This window comes from Urocampus carinirostris, chromosome 4 (genome assembly GCF_059441175.1).
Source record: "Urocampus carinirostris isolate Australia breed hairy pipefish chromosome 4, RoL_Ucar_1.0, whole genome shotgun sequence".
Taxonomy (NCBI): Eukaryota; Metazoa; Chordata; class Actinopteri; order Syngnathiformes; family Syngnathidae; genus Urocampus; species Urocampus carinirostris.
The window spans coordinates 28,781,320-28,798,891 of record NC_142352.1 but is presented as its reverse complement, the minus strand read 5'-3'; the positions used below and the strand labels follow the sequence as shown (position 1 = coordinate 28,798,891).

Sequence of the window (17,572 nt, the reverse complement as noted above, 5' to 3'; positions counted from 1 at the left end):
TTCGTTCTGTGTACATTGTTACAAAGAATGACAATACAAAGGAAATTATTATTATTATTATTATTATATAGTCCCCCCCACCCTTCGCCCTTTCCTCCCAGGACAGAGTAGCTAAAATGTAAAAGCAGATTGAAAGCATAGGCGCGGTTGAAAAAAAATAAACATATAAAGGCTCTTTGAACTCAGTTTGGCATTGTTAACGCAATCTTAAGAGAGAACTATTCAATTTATTAACTTTTGAGGACACTTCAAATGAGACACTCCACCTTTAAAGGTACATCATGTAATATTTGACCACTAGATGGCACTGTATATTCTAATGCGAACAAAAACTAGTGCCAAATGAGCACAGCAAAGCAGCAAGATGGCAGACAAACATGGCAGCAACTACTACGTATGGATTTTGCTATGAAAAAGATACACAAGTTTCTCAACCTATGAATATTTATTCTAAAATTGGTATGATAGTCCATGTATTTTTGCACTACTAGGAGGCATTAAATATTACACTGTTCCTTTAAGTTATGGTATAAAAAATACATTGAAATACAAATCAATATAAGTAATGTTCAAATCGAAAATGTTAAATAATTAAGGTTTCACGGTGTGATTATTAGCCATAATACTAGCTGGATACACCATATGAATAATATATAATTCTCAAAGATCGCTGTAGTGATGAGTGGAAGCAGACATATATTTTACCCCCAAAAAACTAAATATGATGTGCAGTTCAATCATTTTGCTTTATTTAAGTAATTGTATTGAGCAGGCATGTCAAATCAGTGCTGTCTTAATTGTATTTGAGAGGGGCCACATCTCATTTTATTGGGATTTTGTGTGTTTTATTGCCTTTTTTGCCAATGATAACGTGTCCCAAGATCATTAGTGATGAGGAGAAGTTGATAATTCTAAAAGGGACTACAATGATCGAGTCAAAGAAGGAAATTATTGCAAAATATGAGAATAGCGTACGAGTGTCTGCCATCGAGGCGCTGCTTAAAGGTCGTCAATAATTTAAAATGCTTTTATTTTGATCTTTATTGCGAGTTAATTAATCCTTATGTAAATGATTCTCAATGTTTAGGCACATATTCTTTTTAGTATGTTGCAATATTAAAGCAGTTTTAGGGGATTGGCTTATGCACAACGTATAGGAGAGTATATACAGGAAACAGTTGATAATTGATTTTGGTATAGCAAAATTAGCACTTTGAAAAACACTTTGCTGAGAAGAGTTTTGAGCCTAATGTGATTTTTAATTAAAAAATGGTCTTGTAAATAAGTAGGTCACTGCAAAAAAGGTCAAGTCATATCTTGAGAGCAGTTTTGCGATGACATACCTTGCGTGTTATCAGAGGCTGGTTTGGATTAAGGCTAACAGCTTCCCACTCATCGTCTCCTTCCATTTCGATGCTGCTGAAGTCTCTCGGAATGTCTTGAGGCGCATTTAAACCGATGCTGCAACACAACACAGTGATTCTGAGCATGTTTTTACTGTCACTGATGATACAGTCACTGAGGATTTTCTGTCACCACCTCTTTATACTGGTCTCAGCAACACACAGAGCCTCTTCAGCAGTCTCTCTTCGGCGGCGCTCAACTGCCAGGCTGCGTTCTACTTCAAGTAGCCTGAAAGTAGAGCAAAGCAAAACAATCCAAGCAAGGCTAGGAACGTTTCTTACACAGTGCTAAATGCTTTACTATGGACTGCAAACTATATCCAGAAGTAAAGGCATTTTTTAAAATCTACTGAAGACAGAGTGGGGATTTCATTGTTTCAAATACGTAAGGGGGACCTACAAAGTTGTGAATCTAGTCATCCTTAAACAACGAACATCTGTAGTGAAGTAAGAGAATCTGTGTTGTTGTTTGGGTTAGTAAGAGAAGAATTAGATTCAAAAAAGGTTCATCGTTGGACTATGAATGGGATGTGATATTGGGTAGAACAGGGGTCTCCAACGTGGTGCCCAGGGGCACCGGGGTGGCCCCTTGAGACAGCTGAGGTGCCAGCGGACTTGTTCTGAAAATAGCCAACCAGTCCTGTGGCACTGTTATTTTCTGGTATTTTTTTGTGGTTGACTAAATCTGTTTAACCCCACTTCCAATATATAACCCGGTGATAACATAGTAATAACAGAAGGTTGATATCAATGTGAGTCCCATTGACACAAATTTGTAATAAAAAGGTGGCTCTCAACTTGAAAAAGGTTGGAGACCCCTAGAGTACAATAGTGGGAAAACGGATAGGTCAGGGGTCGGGAACCTATGGCTCGCGAGCCATATATGGCTCTTTCTATGAGTATCTGTGGCTCAGAGACCAATTTGATTGCATGCAAAATTTCTCCATATTGTTCAAAACCGGTGTTGTCTATCCTATTCAGGTACACGTAAAGCCAAACCAAAGCTAAATTAAGGTATAACACTTAGCAGTATATATAGGGCACGTTTTTCACTACGATTTACAGTCAAGGTGTCACACAAAAAAAGGGGGAAAAAAACTCGTTTTGGCTGTACAACGCTAAAGAATTTATTTATTTAAAAGTTCACTATATAATCTGTGTTCAGTGTTCAGATACTTTATGATGAATCCACAGAACTGTAAATACGCCAAAACACCGGAAGAGAACTTAGTCATTTGATTGGGTGAGTGGGAGGGATGGGTCGAGCTATGCAAAAAGTACAAGCATTCCCTCCCATCTCTCGCCAAAGGTAAGCACATAAGGCTCCCTATTCTCAGAATGTTGTGACGTTTTTACAAAATAAATGCTTGCATCTGGTTTTGAAACCAATATGTATGAAAAAAAAGGTCAAAAGGAGTTTAACCGATCTTGAGTAATTGCAAGAAAGAGACAAGTTTAGAGTGGTCTGTTTGTTGATTTTGGGACACGGGCTCTGGCATTATTCTCTTTTCATAATTTTTATCAAATCATCAAAAATAAATGTGCTGAAGACTAAGCTTTTGTCTGGGGCGCCGGTTTAGCAATTTAGTAAATTTGTCTCATAATATATGGTGTGGCTCTTTCCCAAAATAAAATTAATATTTTTTGCTTTTATGGCTCTTTGAGTCAAAAAGGTTCCCGACCCCTGGGATAGGTGATCAACGCCAATAACTTTTTTTGCCAAATCAAAAACTTCTGATGAAATCCCTGACTTGAAAAGCTAAAATGTTGCAACAACAACAAAAAAGTGAAAGTGACCATACTTCTCTTGTAGTTGGGACACTTCAACGGTTTGAGTGGCATCTATATTGTTCCGTTCCTGGGGAGCTCCAGGAGCCACCTCTGCATTTAATGAAGCCTAAAAGGCAAGTAAACACAATGAATTCTTCCAACAATTGAAACAACATTAAAAAAAAAAGATAAAACATCTTGCAAAAACATCAGATTACTAACTGGGGGGATGCACTGAATTTTCCGCATGTTGTCAGTTTTGGCCATAAAAGTGTAGAGGATGTTTCAACCCTGGACGGAATATTAATCTGATTGGAATGATGACTTGTTGCCTAACTGTCCTCTTGAGAAATTATTTTTTTTAATGCAAGTTCAACTACACTGAGTAATTTTCCCTCTCTTCAGTGTCAGTCAAATCTCAGTGTATCATTTGTCTTCCGAATCTCCCTTTATATTCGAATGTGCATGTTCTGATTAAAGTAAAAAGAACCTCCAAACTGAATCAAGAAGTCACGGTTACATTTTGTGTGTAGCCACAAATATCATGATGAGTTTGATGACTATGTCTGTCAGTCGTTTATCCGGATAAAAATATCTAAAAACTGCTGTTGTACTCCAACAGGCAAGACAAACTTGATAAAAATATAGAATTCGCCTCATCAGATTCTTCAATCAATTATTTACTACAATAATGTATTGACCTCCAAAATACGCAACAAGAGAAATAAAATACTGCTGAAAAGGGAAGTTGCAATTTCACAAAAAGAACGGCGTTTTTCTTGCCACAGGCGAGGCGAGCTTTGCATGGTTTGTATTTAACCCATGGGAGTTTGTGTGAAACGTGGCTGCTTTTTCTTCCTATTTTGCACTTGATATGGGAGGTGGCGAATGCCATCAAAACAAGAGCTCTGTGAAGCTAACCAGGCATTTTCTTTTAAGAGCTTTAATTTCTCTCTGTCCACGTTTTTAGGAGCCGTAATACGGACTATGGCTACTTGGATGTCCACTTACCCCCACCTATAGAATATCTTATGTCAGTTTACGAATATCTTAACCGCCTGGGTTGTCGGGCAAAGCTGGAGAAGCAACTCTGGACAACTTTTTCCCCTTTGGCAGTAGTTTGAGCGCTAAATGCATGGAAACAGAACACAAATGGGACACACATAAAACTTTACCTGGGCTTGGCCTTCCAGCCAGCGACATCGATTTTGGGATTCTCTTAGCGTTTGCGATATGGTACTCAGCTGAGTGTCCACAGAAGCTTTTTCTTCCATCGCTTGCTGCAGCTGTGGACATGTACAAAAGCAAGAATAACTTGACACTTGGCTTTTTTATATGTATCAATTTTTTTATCTGTTAGCACAACATAAAATGTTGAATATGGTTTCCTTTCATGATTGTGTCTCGCTTATTGTTGATTCTTAGAAAATATTTTCAGTTTTTATCTATAAATTTGAAGCCTGAAATACGGCAAAATGTCAAAGTTTTTGGAGAGCAAATACTTTTGCAGGCACTGTACGTTCATTTGCAAGCTCTCAAGATCGATAAGAAATTTGAAGGCTTCACCGCTTCTATTGCTTTTATTATTTGGCCACTTTAAAGCAGGTTTAGGGGGTCAGTTTCTATGAGAGTATATATGGTAACTTTGAATTAGAGGTACTTTCAGAGCAACGTACTACTTTTTGGTGTCAGTAATACAAAGGGGTATCAGTACAGTGGGACCTCGCTACTTCGCGCTTCGACGTTCGTGGCTTCAGAGCTTCGCGGCCTGTAATAGTAAAAAAAAAAAAAGAAAATTTAAAATTTTTTTTTTTTTTTATGAAGGGGCGTCGCTACTTTGCAGATTTTCACTTTTTGCGGGAATCAACCTCGGCCGACGACCCTAGCACGGCGCGGAGTTTCGGTGCGGCTTCCGCTTCACCGCCCAACCCGATCAAACTCAGCTTTTTCTGTTATTGAATGAAAGTTTTTTGTACGAATAGGAGGCACTGAATATTTTACACAGTCCTCTCAAAATGTTGATTACAAACAGAGAGATAAAGAGACAGAGAATTTCGAACAATGTTTCTAACCTTTGAGTTAAGTTGCAGAAAGTGTTGGTCACGTTGCTGGATGTCATACAAGCAGCGCTGCAATTCTCTGTGTAGCTGGATCTTCTCCGCCTCCAGTCGACTCACTGCCTCTTCCATTGCATTCTGGGTAACAGCCGTTTCCTTTTTGCACACGAATGTCCACAGTGAACAAAAAAATTTGCCATCATATTTGATGACCGCAGCCTATATAGGGCCAATGTGTAGATTTTGACTGCCGTGCGTTGAAGTCACGGAGCCACCCTTGAAGCAGCAAGGATAAAGTGGGGTTGATGTCAGATCTCCTCCCGTCTGATAGGTGCCATCCACAAATATATGGAGTATTTGTTAAATAATTACTTTTGAACTTGAAAAATCGTTCACTTTCCCAAATCGGATCTGTTATTTTAAGAGGACAGAGTGTAATATTTGAACACTATATGTCATTGTATTGTGTAGTGAAACCATAAACGAGTGTTAAAATGCATAATCCAAACTACAAAGACTCAGTGACCAGAATGCAGTTTTTCCTTCATAAACTTGTCCAGCCTTTCGTAAATAAAAAAGGGGAAAAAAAAATAAAAATAAAGGGAAAATGGAAAATAAAAAACAGGACAAAAAAAAAGGGAAAAATAGAAAAGGGAGAGAAAAGGGAAGAAAAGGGAGATAACAGAACAGAAAAAGAACAAAATAGAAATGAAAAAAAAGAGAAAATAAAGATGATTGAAAAAAAAAAAGAAAATCAAAGAAAAAAAAAGGAAAGAGAAGCAGAAAGAGAAAAGAAAAACAAAGAAAAAATGTGAGGGAAAAAAGAGGAAAAGCATATAGTTAGACACAGAACTCTGGAATAACTACGTAATAAAGAGAAAACAAAATATTAAAAAAAAATAGTAATTTGTGCTTGATATTACGTTTATACAACAGCTAAAAGACATAGAAGCACACAAATTTACCTCGACTGGTGAAGGGTCTCTTGCAGACCTGCAAGCAGTAAAAGAACATTAATGTATTAGTTTTGTAAAGGATTTTGTAGTGTAATATTTTAATGATTGCGATGTTACCAAGCAAAAAGTATAAGATTTGGATCATCAATCAACTCGGTCGGAAACCTTTTTGACCCAAAGAGCCATCATCAAATAATATTTCGCTTTTTTAAAGAGCCATACCATATATTTTTAGACAAAATTCAACAAAACTGCCATACCACTTCAAACTTGTCTCCTTCCCACAATTACTTAAGGACACCGAGGCTCGTTTTGAACCTTCATTTTTTTTCGTAAATGATGGTTTCAAAACAAGGTGCAAGCAGAATTTTGTAAAAATGTAAAAGAAATCTGCATACAAAAATCCACGGATGTATTTCCATTTTGCATGCGTCTGCTCTGAAAGGCCTGACTGAAACCACATCCCCGTTTTGACAGTTTTGTTATTTGTGTCACGCGATGTTGCCACTCAAATAAATCGGTGTATTATTAAAGACAATTGATAAATGTTACGAGATATTTTACTTCAAACAAATATAAATCTCATGTGTATACATTTTTAAAACTTTTGAAAATTGGATTTAAGACATTACAATGCCAATTAAGGCCATATTTTTGGAATATTCAATTCAATGCCTTTTATAAACTTTTCAAGGTTCTGCAAGTAACCTGCGTAGGTTTCTGACCCTCTTCTGTATTTACTTGGATCAGATGGATACCAACATTTTCAGTATCACCCATCCCTACTGGCCGTGAATGAGGTTTTTGCAGAAGATCAAAACATTCAGCTGTTTTGGTCGCCACTGTTTGCTGCAATGACTCAACCTTCATTGTTTCTTTTGTGACTCTCTTTTTAATTTTGCATTTGTGTTGAGTTCTAGGTTTATAATCTTAAACATATGTCAAGTTTGCTTTACCTTTGGATAGCCGTTTGGTTCTGCAAACTGCTGGCTTCTTTCTTAGTTATCAGCTTTGGCCGCACCTCATCCACCTGAGACAACCAATATTAGAGTGTTGGTGAAATTCCTCTTAAAATAATATTCATAAAACACAAAATATTCAGCAGCTAATGTGCACTATACAATAACACCATGCATGAGGGAGAGATATTATTCTAAGAAAAATAATTTTGACTTGCCCTCACATGCCAAATGCAAAAGGAAACCATGTAGGTACATGAAGTGCAAGCAACAGTCAAAATCAAACCACTGCTGGAGGCATAACTTACCGCCCTGTGTTTTTCAATCTGGAAAGCACTTCCTTTAGAGCTTCTCTCACTCACGGTCCTGACAATGTTTAGGCCTGACCCTTGCCTGGACTCAACCACTCCTGTTTCTCCTGCCAACTCATCAGCCAACCTGTCACGATCATTTTGAAGGCTGGCCATGGATTTGGAGAATGCAGAAAGCTGCTTGCTATAAGTGGAATTTTCCAGGACAACCAGTTCCAGCTGTTTTTCCTTGTCTTTCAAATCTTTCATTAGCTTGTCCAGCAACTTGTTAAGTTCTGTGTGAGTCTCTTTGCTCTCAAATGCTCTGAATTGATGAAGGAGGATTTCCCTTTCTTTGGTCAACATGGCCACATCAGATGCAGCATCATGAAAAGAACGCTCAACTTTGTTGAGATTGGCCCGAGTCTCTTTGAGCTCTTCATCATACTTGTTCTGCAAAATCTTGAAGTCTTCAATGAGCTGGTCACGGTCATTCTGCAAGGCTGCCATGGCTTTACAAAGGGAATCATTCGAAGCTTTTAAGTCTTTATTGTGCTTTTGGGCCTCCAAAAAGGAATTCCCGGTTTCCAGTAGACCTTTTGCAAGCTCCGTGACTCTTTGTTCAGCCTTTTCTCGTACAGTTTTCATGAGCTCCACGTCACGTTTATAGACATCCAATTCAATTTTATACTCATTATCTGCATTAGCGATTTTCTTGTCAGTTTCATTTTCAAGGAATTCCATTTGTTTCTTCAAGCCATCAATTTGGGTTTCCTGAGAGAAAAGTTTTTGCTGGAGATCAACACATTCAGCCGTTTTGGTCGCCACTATTTGCTGCAGATCAACAATGACTCTACCTTCATTGTTTCTCTTTTGACTCTCTATTTCATTTTGCAGCTGTGTTACCTGAGTTTTAAGTTTAGAAACATCTGATTTTAAAGAACAACCGATATCCGTTTCCTTTTGGAGATCTGAGAGTGTTTGTGTGTACTGTTTTTCCGATGCAATCTTTTGGTTTTCAAGATTTTGTATTACATCCTGCTGCTTTTTTAGCAAAACCTTTAACTGATCGTCTTTTAAGAATAATACTTGGTTTAAATCCTCTCTGTATTGAATGAGTTGGGCTTTAAGCATGGCGTTCTCTGAACAAAGGTCATCCATCTGATATAATAACTTCTTCATTTCATTTCTAAGGCCCAAAGTCGTACCAACTTCGATATTCAGTTGATCCTCATCTCTTTCAAGTTCTAAATGGTAGTCCCTAAATAATGTTTTTTCGACAGCAGTTTCCCTTGGTTTTGTTTTTATGGGAGCAGAATCAGAGCAGACATTTTCTAGCACTAGTTGCAGATTGCCTCTCTCTGACTTGAGCATTGGTATTTTTCCTGATTGCTCTTGGATTTGTATCTCAGATGAGATTTTGTCATAGGACTTGTTCAACTCTTTTTTCAAATTTTCACAATTAAACTCTGAGGATTTCAAAGAGCGTTCCAACTCTAATATGTGTCCCTGGTATTTAATACAGTTTTGTTGCAAATGTTTTATTTCCTGATGCTTTTCTTTTAACAGCCCTTGCAGTTCTCGGTTCGTGTTCTTGGAGCACTCCATACCTAGTTGCGCAGCTTTAAGTTTACAATCAAAATCTTTCACTAGTTTAAGGTGGTCATCCTCTTTTTCTCGACGGACAGTCACATTCATCTCCTTGCCATTAGCAAGCTGGGAAGACAGTTCGATGTTTTGGGCTTGCAAATCACTGACACACACTGAAAGATCATCTATTCTTTTGGAATTGTTGAGGATCACAGTTTCTAGGTATTCTTTTTCATTTTTCACTTTGTCTGAAATCTCTTTAACCTTCTCTAGTTCCTCTTGTAGAAGACATTTATCATCTTCTAATATTCTAAGCTTCTCGTTGAGACTAATAGTTTCTTGGCTGTGCAGATGTATTTTATCTGCAAGTTCCTTAATGGTTTCATCTTTTGTGTGCAGCAGCATTTCATGACTAATGTGTATTTTTTCAATTCTTTCGGAAAGAGATTTTTTGTCTTTCTGCAACTCAGCGATGTTTTCAAGCATGACACTAAATTCAGCATTTTGGGCCTCAGTCTGGCCAGCGAATGAAGTATTTACACTTTGTGCCTCCTCAAGTTTAAGATGCATATTAAATTCTTTTTCTAAAGAACAACTACCATTAAGATCTTCTTTCAGGTCTCTGTTTTTAACCTGCAAGTCTGTAATTCCTTCACAAGCCTTAGATGATGACTTCAATTGTAAAATTTTGTCTGCAGAGTTTAGATTCTTGTTTGCCAGCTTACATATTGCCATCCTTTGGGATTGATTAATTCCCGCAAGTTCTTTTTTAAGGCTGTCGTTTTCATGCTGTACATACTCAATCACTTGTTGTTTTTCTTTAGACACATCCTGCATCTTCTCTTTAAGTCTTTTTCGTTCTTCCTCTAAATGTCTAGCTTGATCTTGAATGATTACCATTTCAGTCTCATTTTTGTTCAATTTTCTGAGGGCTTCTTTCTTATCACTTTTGGCTTCTTCCCAGAGTTGTCTCAACTTGTCTATTTCTTTAACCGAATTCTCATTCACTTGTAAAAGGTTCTCATAAGCATGTTTGAGTTCTGAATGCCTTGCTTTCCATTTGGTCAGCTCCTCTGTCTGAGAGTCTTTCAGGGATTCCAGCTGACAGGAAAATGCTTGCTTCTGCTGGGTGATATTTTCAATGGTTTTCTTTAAACTTTCGCATGCGTCTGATAGACTACAATTCTCCTTTTGGATACGATCAAACTCAGCTTGAAACATGGCTTTGTCAGAATTAACAAAATTCATTTTCATTTCCATGCCTATTTTTTCTTCATTTACTCTTGCAAGTGAAGATTCTAGGGTAATATAATCGGCTTCTTTAGTGTTAATTTTCGTTGAGAGATTTCCAACCTGCTCTTTCAATAATGCATTTTCCCTAATGAGTTCTTTCCTAGAAATTAATGCTGCTTGAAGTTTCTTTGATAGTGTAGTCATTTTATTCTGCTTATCCTGATCACTTTCTTTGCAGAACTCTTCTTGAGATTTACGAAGATTGTCAATTTCTCCTTTCAACATCATAATGGTAATTTCATGATTTCTTGTGACCTGTTGCAATTGTAATTGAAGATCTGCAATCAGCACATCCTTTTCTGATATTTGTTCTCCCGCAAAGCACTTTTCAGGAATGTCTTCATATATCTGTTTAAGCTCTTTGCCCTGGTTCAGTTGTGTATTAAACATACTCAACTCCGTCTTGAAATCATGAATTACTCTCAAGACATGTGCACCGTCTTTCTTCAAATGTATATAATTAGTTTCTTTTTCAGGACACCCCATCTCTGCTTTTTGAAGTATTTCTGTTAAACTGTGCTCGCTCTCAGAAAGCAGGTGTTGTAACTCTGACAAAACTCTTAGGATGGGTAAAACTTGATCTGATGGTATCTTATTTTGTTCAATTAAGTCTTGATACATAACATTTGTTTTTGGCTGTCCTTCCATTTCCTGCTGTTTAAGCATTTCCTTAAATCCATTGAAAGTGTCCTGGTATTTATCAACAATTGCTGCCTCTTCTTCATTTGCATTGGGACTTCTAAGATCTGAAGCCAAAGTTTCTGCTTTTTCCTTGTTGATGAGAACATTCTCTTTAGTTTCAGATTGATTTTGATATTGGGAAAGTGAATGGCACTGTATTTCTTTTCCAGACATAGAATTATTTAAATCTTGTACAGTTTCATCTTTCTGAATAAGACGTCTTAAAATCTTAAGCTCATCTAAATTAGAAAGCGTGGTTTCACGGAGTCGGACCAGTTCTGTAAGATTTTCTTCATATTTTAAGCGGATCGCCGTGAACTCATTTGTCTGCTGACAGTGTTTGTCCAGAAGAGTCTTATAGTTAGCATTAAGTTCAATAAATTCTTTGGTGAAATTTTCGCTTTCTTGATCTTTTCTCTGACCCTCATTTTGTGTTGTTAATGTGGCTTGAGAATACTTCTGTGGCATTTCCTTTTCCTGGTTTAATTGTGTAGGCTTGACCTCTGATTCGTCACCCTTACCATTGAAGAAAACTGTTCCATCAGATTGATCTTCAAAGCCTGTGATTTTATTCTGAAACTTTTCCAAATGTTTCACTACACTCTCTTTATCTTGTTGGAAAACATCTTCTTGCTTTGCAGTTTTTTTCTGAATCTGTTGGATTACGACCTTATTCATGTTAAGTTTTTGAGACATTTCGGCCAAACCAATTTCTTTTTCACTCAATGCCAATTTCAAAAAGGGATTTTCCGAATCAAGATGTTTGTGTTTTTTGATCTGCATTTTGTGATGAGAGATTTCCCTGTCCTTATCAAGGCATTGATTTTCAAGAACATAAATCCTTTCTTCATAGACTTTTGCTGCAGATGCAGCTTGTGCCGTCGTTTCAGAAAGTCTGTCTTCTAAACGCAAAATATCATTGTTTGTATTTTCATGTGTTTTTTCAAAGTCTTCGATTGTTTTCAACAACTGATTTTGATTAAAGAGAGAAGCTTCAAGTTTTTTCTCTTTTAAATCTCTCTCTTTAGATATCATTTCCATCTCAACTTTGATTTCATTTTTTTCTTTTTGCAACAGGATCTTTTCTGAAGTATGTATTTCATTATCTCTTAGCGAGGATGCATTGCATTTTTCTAGCTGTTGTGAAATTTCTTTGCATTGCTGGGTACATGTGTCGTAATCTTGTTGTATAATTTCTAGTTGTTTTGATAGATAAACATTTTGAGCATCAAGTTTCAATCTTTCATTTAAAGCAGACTTCATGACTTGGGAAATTGATGCATCCTTTTCTTTTAACTGCTGGCTGAATCCCACCAGTAATTCCTTTTGCTGATTTATCTGCATAGCCATTGACTTGATTTGATCCTCCTTTGTTCTAAGGTCACTATATAATAACGACTTCTCTTGTGAAGCTTCTGTAACTTTTTCTGCTTCGGACTTCAGCAGAGTTTGTACGTTTTCTATATTATTTTTTAAAATTGTAATTTCTTGACTTTTTTCAAAATTTGTTTTATTTTCTTTGTCAATTGCACTTTGCATTTTTTCAACATCAGCTATAGTTCTATTACATACATTTTTCAAGGTATCTAGTGCAGAGAAATTACTTGAATCAACTTGTTTTATTTCATGCAAGTTTGATTTGTTCTCAGATAAATTAAAAAAGACTGTGACGGGGCCATTGAATTTTGCAGCAAGTTGTTCTAAATCCTGTTCCAAGGCTTTGAGTGTCAGTTGCAAATTGTTGATCTCATTATCCTTTTCCTTGACTAATTCCATGACCTTTTCGAGTTGCGTCCTTGACGTGGATGCCTCCAATTCTTTTGCGCTGAGCATATCAGAACCTTTCTTAATAGCAGAGAATGCCTCAGCTAGTTTGTCTTGCAAAGCATCTATGTCCTGTTTCAAAGCATTAACCCCTTTTGCTTTAAATACAAGTTCATTTTCAACAGAAGTCAATTTTTCTACAAGGAGCTTCTTATCAAGTTTTTCTCTATCTAGAACCAGCAGCCACTCCTGTTCTGTGTCCTGCAAAGTTCGCTCCATTTTAAGAATGGTATCTTTTAACTGAGAAATGTTCTCATCTTGAGCACTAACCTTTGTTTGAAGGTTCTCCTTGTCAAACACCATTTGCTGGATGCTTTTGTGCATGCTGTTGGACTGTTGATCCAACTGAACCTTGAGCTCCTTCTGGGATTCACAAATCTGGTGATGTCGCCTCTCCAGCTCTTCCTTCTCTGCAACATGTTTTCTCAAATCCTCGACTAAAATCTTATTTTCATCAGTGACAGCCATGAGAGTCCTCTGGTGCTTTTCATTTGACAGATTTAACTCTTCATTAAGATTTGTATTGTCCAATTCTAATTTCTGTATTTTAGATATCAGGTGAGATGAATGTTTGGCTTGAGCTTGGTATTGATTATTAATAGCATGTAAAGCCATTTCCCTCTGCTCCAGGTTTTCTGTCAATGCATTCATATGAGCCACAACTTCAAGATGTTGAGCTTTTAAACTTTCTATTTCCACGGTCAAAAGGGTGACATTTGATTGATGAGAGGTGAGAGCTTCCTCCTTTTCTTTGGATAGTTGTGAATTCAGGTTTTGTGCCTCCTCAAGTTTTTGTTGATTTGCAGCCAGCTCATCACTCAAAGTTTCTACTGAGGTCTTTTCTGTAGCTTGTTTATCTGATAAGGTCTTTAGCGCATCAGACTGTTGGGAAAGTTTCTCTCTCAGGTCCTGCAAGTCCTCCAATTTGGCTGCATATTTTTCTTGGAGATTAAGGAGCGCAGTTTGATTTTCTTCAGCTGACTTCTTGTGGAAGGAAACGTCAGAGGACAATATCTGTATTTGGCTTTGTAACTGTGACACCAACTCTGTGCTTTCCATGAACTGAGTTTTAAAATGCAACAACTCATCAGCTGTTCTCTGTAAATCTTGAAGGGATTGTGATTGCTCCATAAGTTCACGGTTTCTTTCTTCCAAGACTTTTTTAAGATTGGTTATTTCTGCAGTCTGGTGGAAAATCTGTTCTTTAAAGATATCACACTCTTTTTCTTTGTCTTGAAGGTTAAGATTTAAACGCTCATTCAGGAGCGAAGCATTTCTTTGATCCTCAATATTCGACTGCTCTTTTCTTTCGGATGCATTTTTTAACATTGTTGACTCAGAAGTAAGATTTTGAACTTCATCTCTGAGTTTGCGAGTCGAATTTTCGAGCTCTGTAACTTGAAGCCTTAAACTAAATATATCATCGTCTTTCTTAATCAACTGCTCCTTGTGTTCAGAAATCCTACCTTCTAGTTCTTTAAGCAAGTCATCTTTTTCTTGGATGGTTACATTAAAATGGTCCTTCTCTGACTGTACAGTTTTAATTTGGAGTTTTGTTTCGTTATCTGCCATTTTTAGATGTACAAGTTCTTTATGTGCTTTGGAAAGCTCTACTGAAGATTTCTGAAGATCGGATGTCAATCGTAAATTCTGATCATTTAGTGCTTGGATGTTATCTTTTGAACTAATTACCTCAGATTTCAATAATTCATTCTCTTGTGTTAGTTGAGAGTTTTTTAAAGTTAGCATCTTAACAGAATCTTGAAGAATGGCAGCTTCGCTTTGCATTTCTTCAACACTTTTGTTCACAGCAACATATTGACCTTCAAGATGAATCAAAGCCTCTTTACGTTTATTTAGCTCTTTTTTCTGGTTTTCAAAATCAGTCATTAGATCTTTTAACATCTGTTCCTTTTGTTCAAGCAGTTGCTTAGTCGCTCGGAATTCATGACTTACTGACTCAACCTCACGCTGCATCTGCAACACCAAATCCCTCTGCAGCCTGACTTCATTCTGATGATCAATGCATTCATGTGATTTCTGCTGAAACATTGTGTCCTTTTCGGCTAACCCTGTCTTTAGAGCTGTTCCCTGTTCTTGAAGCAAAGCTATGGTGTCCTGCAATTCCCTTAGTTGGACTTGATGAGCATCCAGAAGAGAGCTCTTTTGCGTCAATATGTCTTCTTTTTCAACCATTAACTGGTTTAATTGACTAATTTGTATGTTTTGGTCTTTAATTTGATTTTGTAACATTTTAATCTCCTGCTCTTTTTCAGTCAGTATTTTTGAAAGAGTACTACATTCATTGGCTTTCTCAAGCAAACATTCTTTATTAGATATTTCATTGTCCTGTATGACTTTGTTTGAATAACTCAATGAGCTGATGAGGTTCTTCTTTTCATTCAGAAGATCATGAACTGTCATCTTGTCATCTGAGATTTGTACTTCAAGTTCAGATTTCTGCTCTTTGAGCAAACTAATTTCAGAATTTAATTGAAAAGTTAAAGTAGTGTTTTGTGCCAACGCATTTTGTAGTCTCACATTTTCTTCTGTTAGACTAGTTATCTCCGTGCTGCAAATAGAATTTTGCTCAAGAGTGACTTTAAGCTTTTGATTAAGTTCCAATGCACTATTTATTTTCTCTTCAAGCTCATTCTCTTTGGATTTGAAAGCGGTATTTAGTTGTTGGTTTTCTTTTGTGATTCTATTTATTTCACTTATAAGATTTCTGAGCTCGATTTCCCTGGAGTCAGCTTCTGATTGGAGTTTTCTAGACTTTTCTTCCATTTCATTGATCTCATTTTTTAAAGCTTTCATGGTCTTGTTTACATCATCAACATAATTTTTGTGCTTCTGGCATTCTTGTGCCAGGTTATTAATAATGGTTTCCTTTTCTTTGAGATCTTTAGAAAGCTGAGTGCGCTCAAAATTCAGTGATTCGACTTCTAATTGGAGCTTGTTTAGAGAATTTATGAAATTATGGCACTCCTCCTGTTTTTCCTTCAAATCTGCATCCTTCTCTAACAACCCAGACTTCAGACTATTGTTCTGTTCTTGAAGATGAGACATTGTTTCTTTCAGCTGCATTTGCTCACTTCTTTGAGCCTCCAGATCTGCTTGCAGATCTGAGGCAAACTGTTGTTTTTCTTCTATGGTGAAGCACAACTCTTTTATTTCAGAATTGTAGCTCTGTAACTGGCTTTGTAGGTGTGTGATGGTGTCCTCCTTCTCTGTAAGTAGCTGGTTGAGATGACGACATTCATTTGTTTTGGCTAGGACAGCCTTGTTGTTTGAGAGTGTGCTTTGCTGTAAAACCATTTCTAAATCAGTAGTTTGTAAAATCAAATCTTTTTTACTTTTTTCAAATTCAAGAATACTATCATTCTTTTGTAAAAGTTGGGATTCCAATGAGCATAACTTTGCATACAACGAATCTCTTTCAAGCTGCAGTTCTGAAATACTTCTAACTCTTTCAGTTACTTCCAGTTCAAGTCTTTCGTTTTCCTGAGTTAAGTTTTGTACTTGAGTGTTTAGGTGGTTATTAAGTCTGAGAGCAGATGTGAGCTTTTCATTAAGGTGATTTGCATCAGAAATCTGTAATTCAAGGTTTTCTGTTAGAAATTGAAGCTTTTCTTGCAATTGCTCCTTCTCAGTCTCCTTGGCTTTCAAAAGATCTTTCATTTGAGAAATATTATGAATTTTCTCATCAATTTCTTCGCACAACTTCTTATTTTCAGATTCCCTGACTTGTAATTCTGAATTAAGGCGCTCTCTCACATCGCTCGCCTGCTCATCTTTTGCCTTCAATTGGTTTTCCAGCGATGTTATGATATTTCTGTATTTTTCTGTCTCATGTTGAACATTGTCCTTACTCTTTATTTGTTCCTTTAATTCTCTGGACAACGCCTCTATGTCATGATTGCATTTTTCCGCCTGGGATAAGAGTTTGTTCTTTTCGTCCTTGACAGTTTTCAGTTCATTTTGATGTGCCTTTTCTTTATCAAGAATCATTTTTTCATTATTATTGTTTATTTCCTTCAGCTGCAAAATGATCTTGTCGCACTCTTGTTGCTTTTTAGCAGCTAAAGTCAGTTGTGCCTTTAATGAAGTGATCATTGTTTCACATTCAGTAAGGCTCATAAGCATTTCCTCAGTTGAAGACTGAAGGGCCTGAATAGTTTCATCTTTTTCAGTCTGTTTTATTAAATGTTCTATCCCCGCTATTTTCGTCTGGTTTTCTTCTTTGGGCCCACCGAGTACAATCTCAACCTCCTTTAGATTTTCAACAAGCTTTGCAATTTTACTATGAAGGGCCTGCTGATCTGCGGTCTGCGAGTCTCTCCTTGTGGCATCACGGTCTGATATTGCCAGTAAATTTTCTACTCGCACCAAGTTTTCATCTTTGACCTGAAGCGCTTGCTTGAGATATGTGACCTGTTCTGTATACTCCATCATGTTGCTATTGAGTGCTTTTTCTTTTTCCAAAAGAATATCTTTAAGACCATCAATCTCCCGCTCACAACTTTGAAGCTCATGAATGAGTTGGGCTCTATCTTCCAGGTGGGATGTATTTAACTTGTCTAGCTCTTCATTTGTTTGATCAAGCTCTGTTTGTAGCATGTCAATAATACCATCTTGCTTCTGGCACTGCAAGAAAAAACACATGAGATAAAATATTTATATGGCATAATTTCAGATTTTTTGACTAATGATAGCAAACCCTCCAAACTGATTACATCATTATTCAAA

General features: G+C 36.9%; 1 protein-coding gene across 2 annotated transcripts in view; it reads right to left on the bottom strand.

Moving 5' to 3' along the window:
• Positions 1-17,572, bottom strand: part of LOC148367217 (uncharacterized) — a 46,838-nt gene that overhangs the window by 2,859 nt on the left and 26,407 nt on the right. The window contains exons 21-29 of one of the 2 annotated variants that reach the window (XM_088334042.1): positions 13,094-17,470; positions 7,454-8,209; positions 7,143-7,216; positions 6,196-6,223; positions 5,246-5,386; positions 4,349-4,459; positions 3,206-3,300; positions 1,540-1,632; positions 1,344-1,461 (exon numbers count right to left, since the gene is read on the bottom strand). In XM_088334042.1, the coding sequence (XP_088190168.1) occupies positions 1,344-1,461; positions 1,540-1,632; positions 3,206-3,300; positions 4,349-4,459; positions 5,246-5,386; positions 6,196-6,223; positions 7,143-7,216; positions 7,454-8,209; positions 13,094-17,470 (5,793 nt within the window). The remainder of the gene's footprint in view (positions 1-1,343; positions 1,462-1,539; positions 1,633-3,205; positions 3,301-4,348; positions 4,460-5,245; positions 5,387-6,195; positions 6,224-7,142; positions 7,217-7,453; positions 8,210-13,093; positions 17,471-17,572) is intronic. The other variant, XM_088334043.1, reaches the window with a different exon arrangement.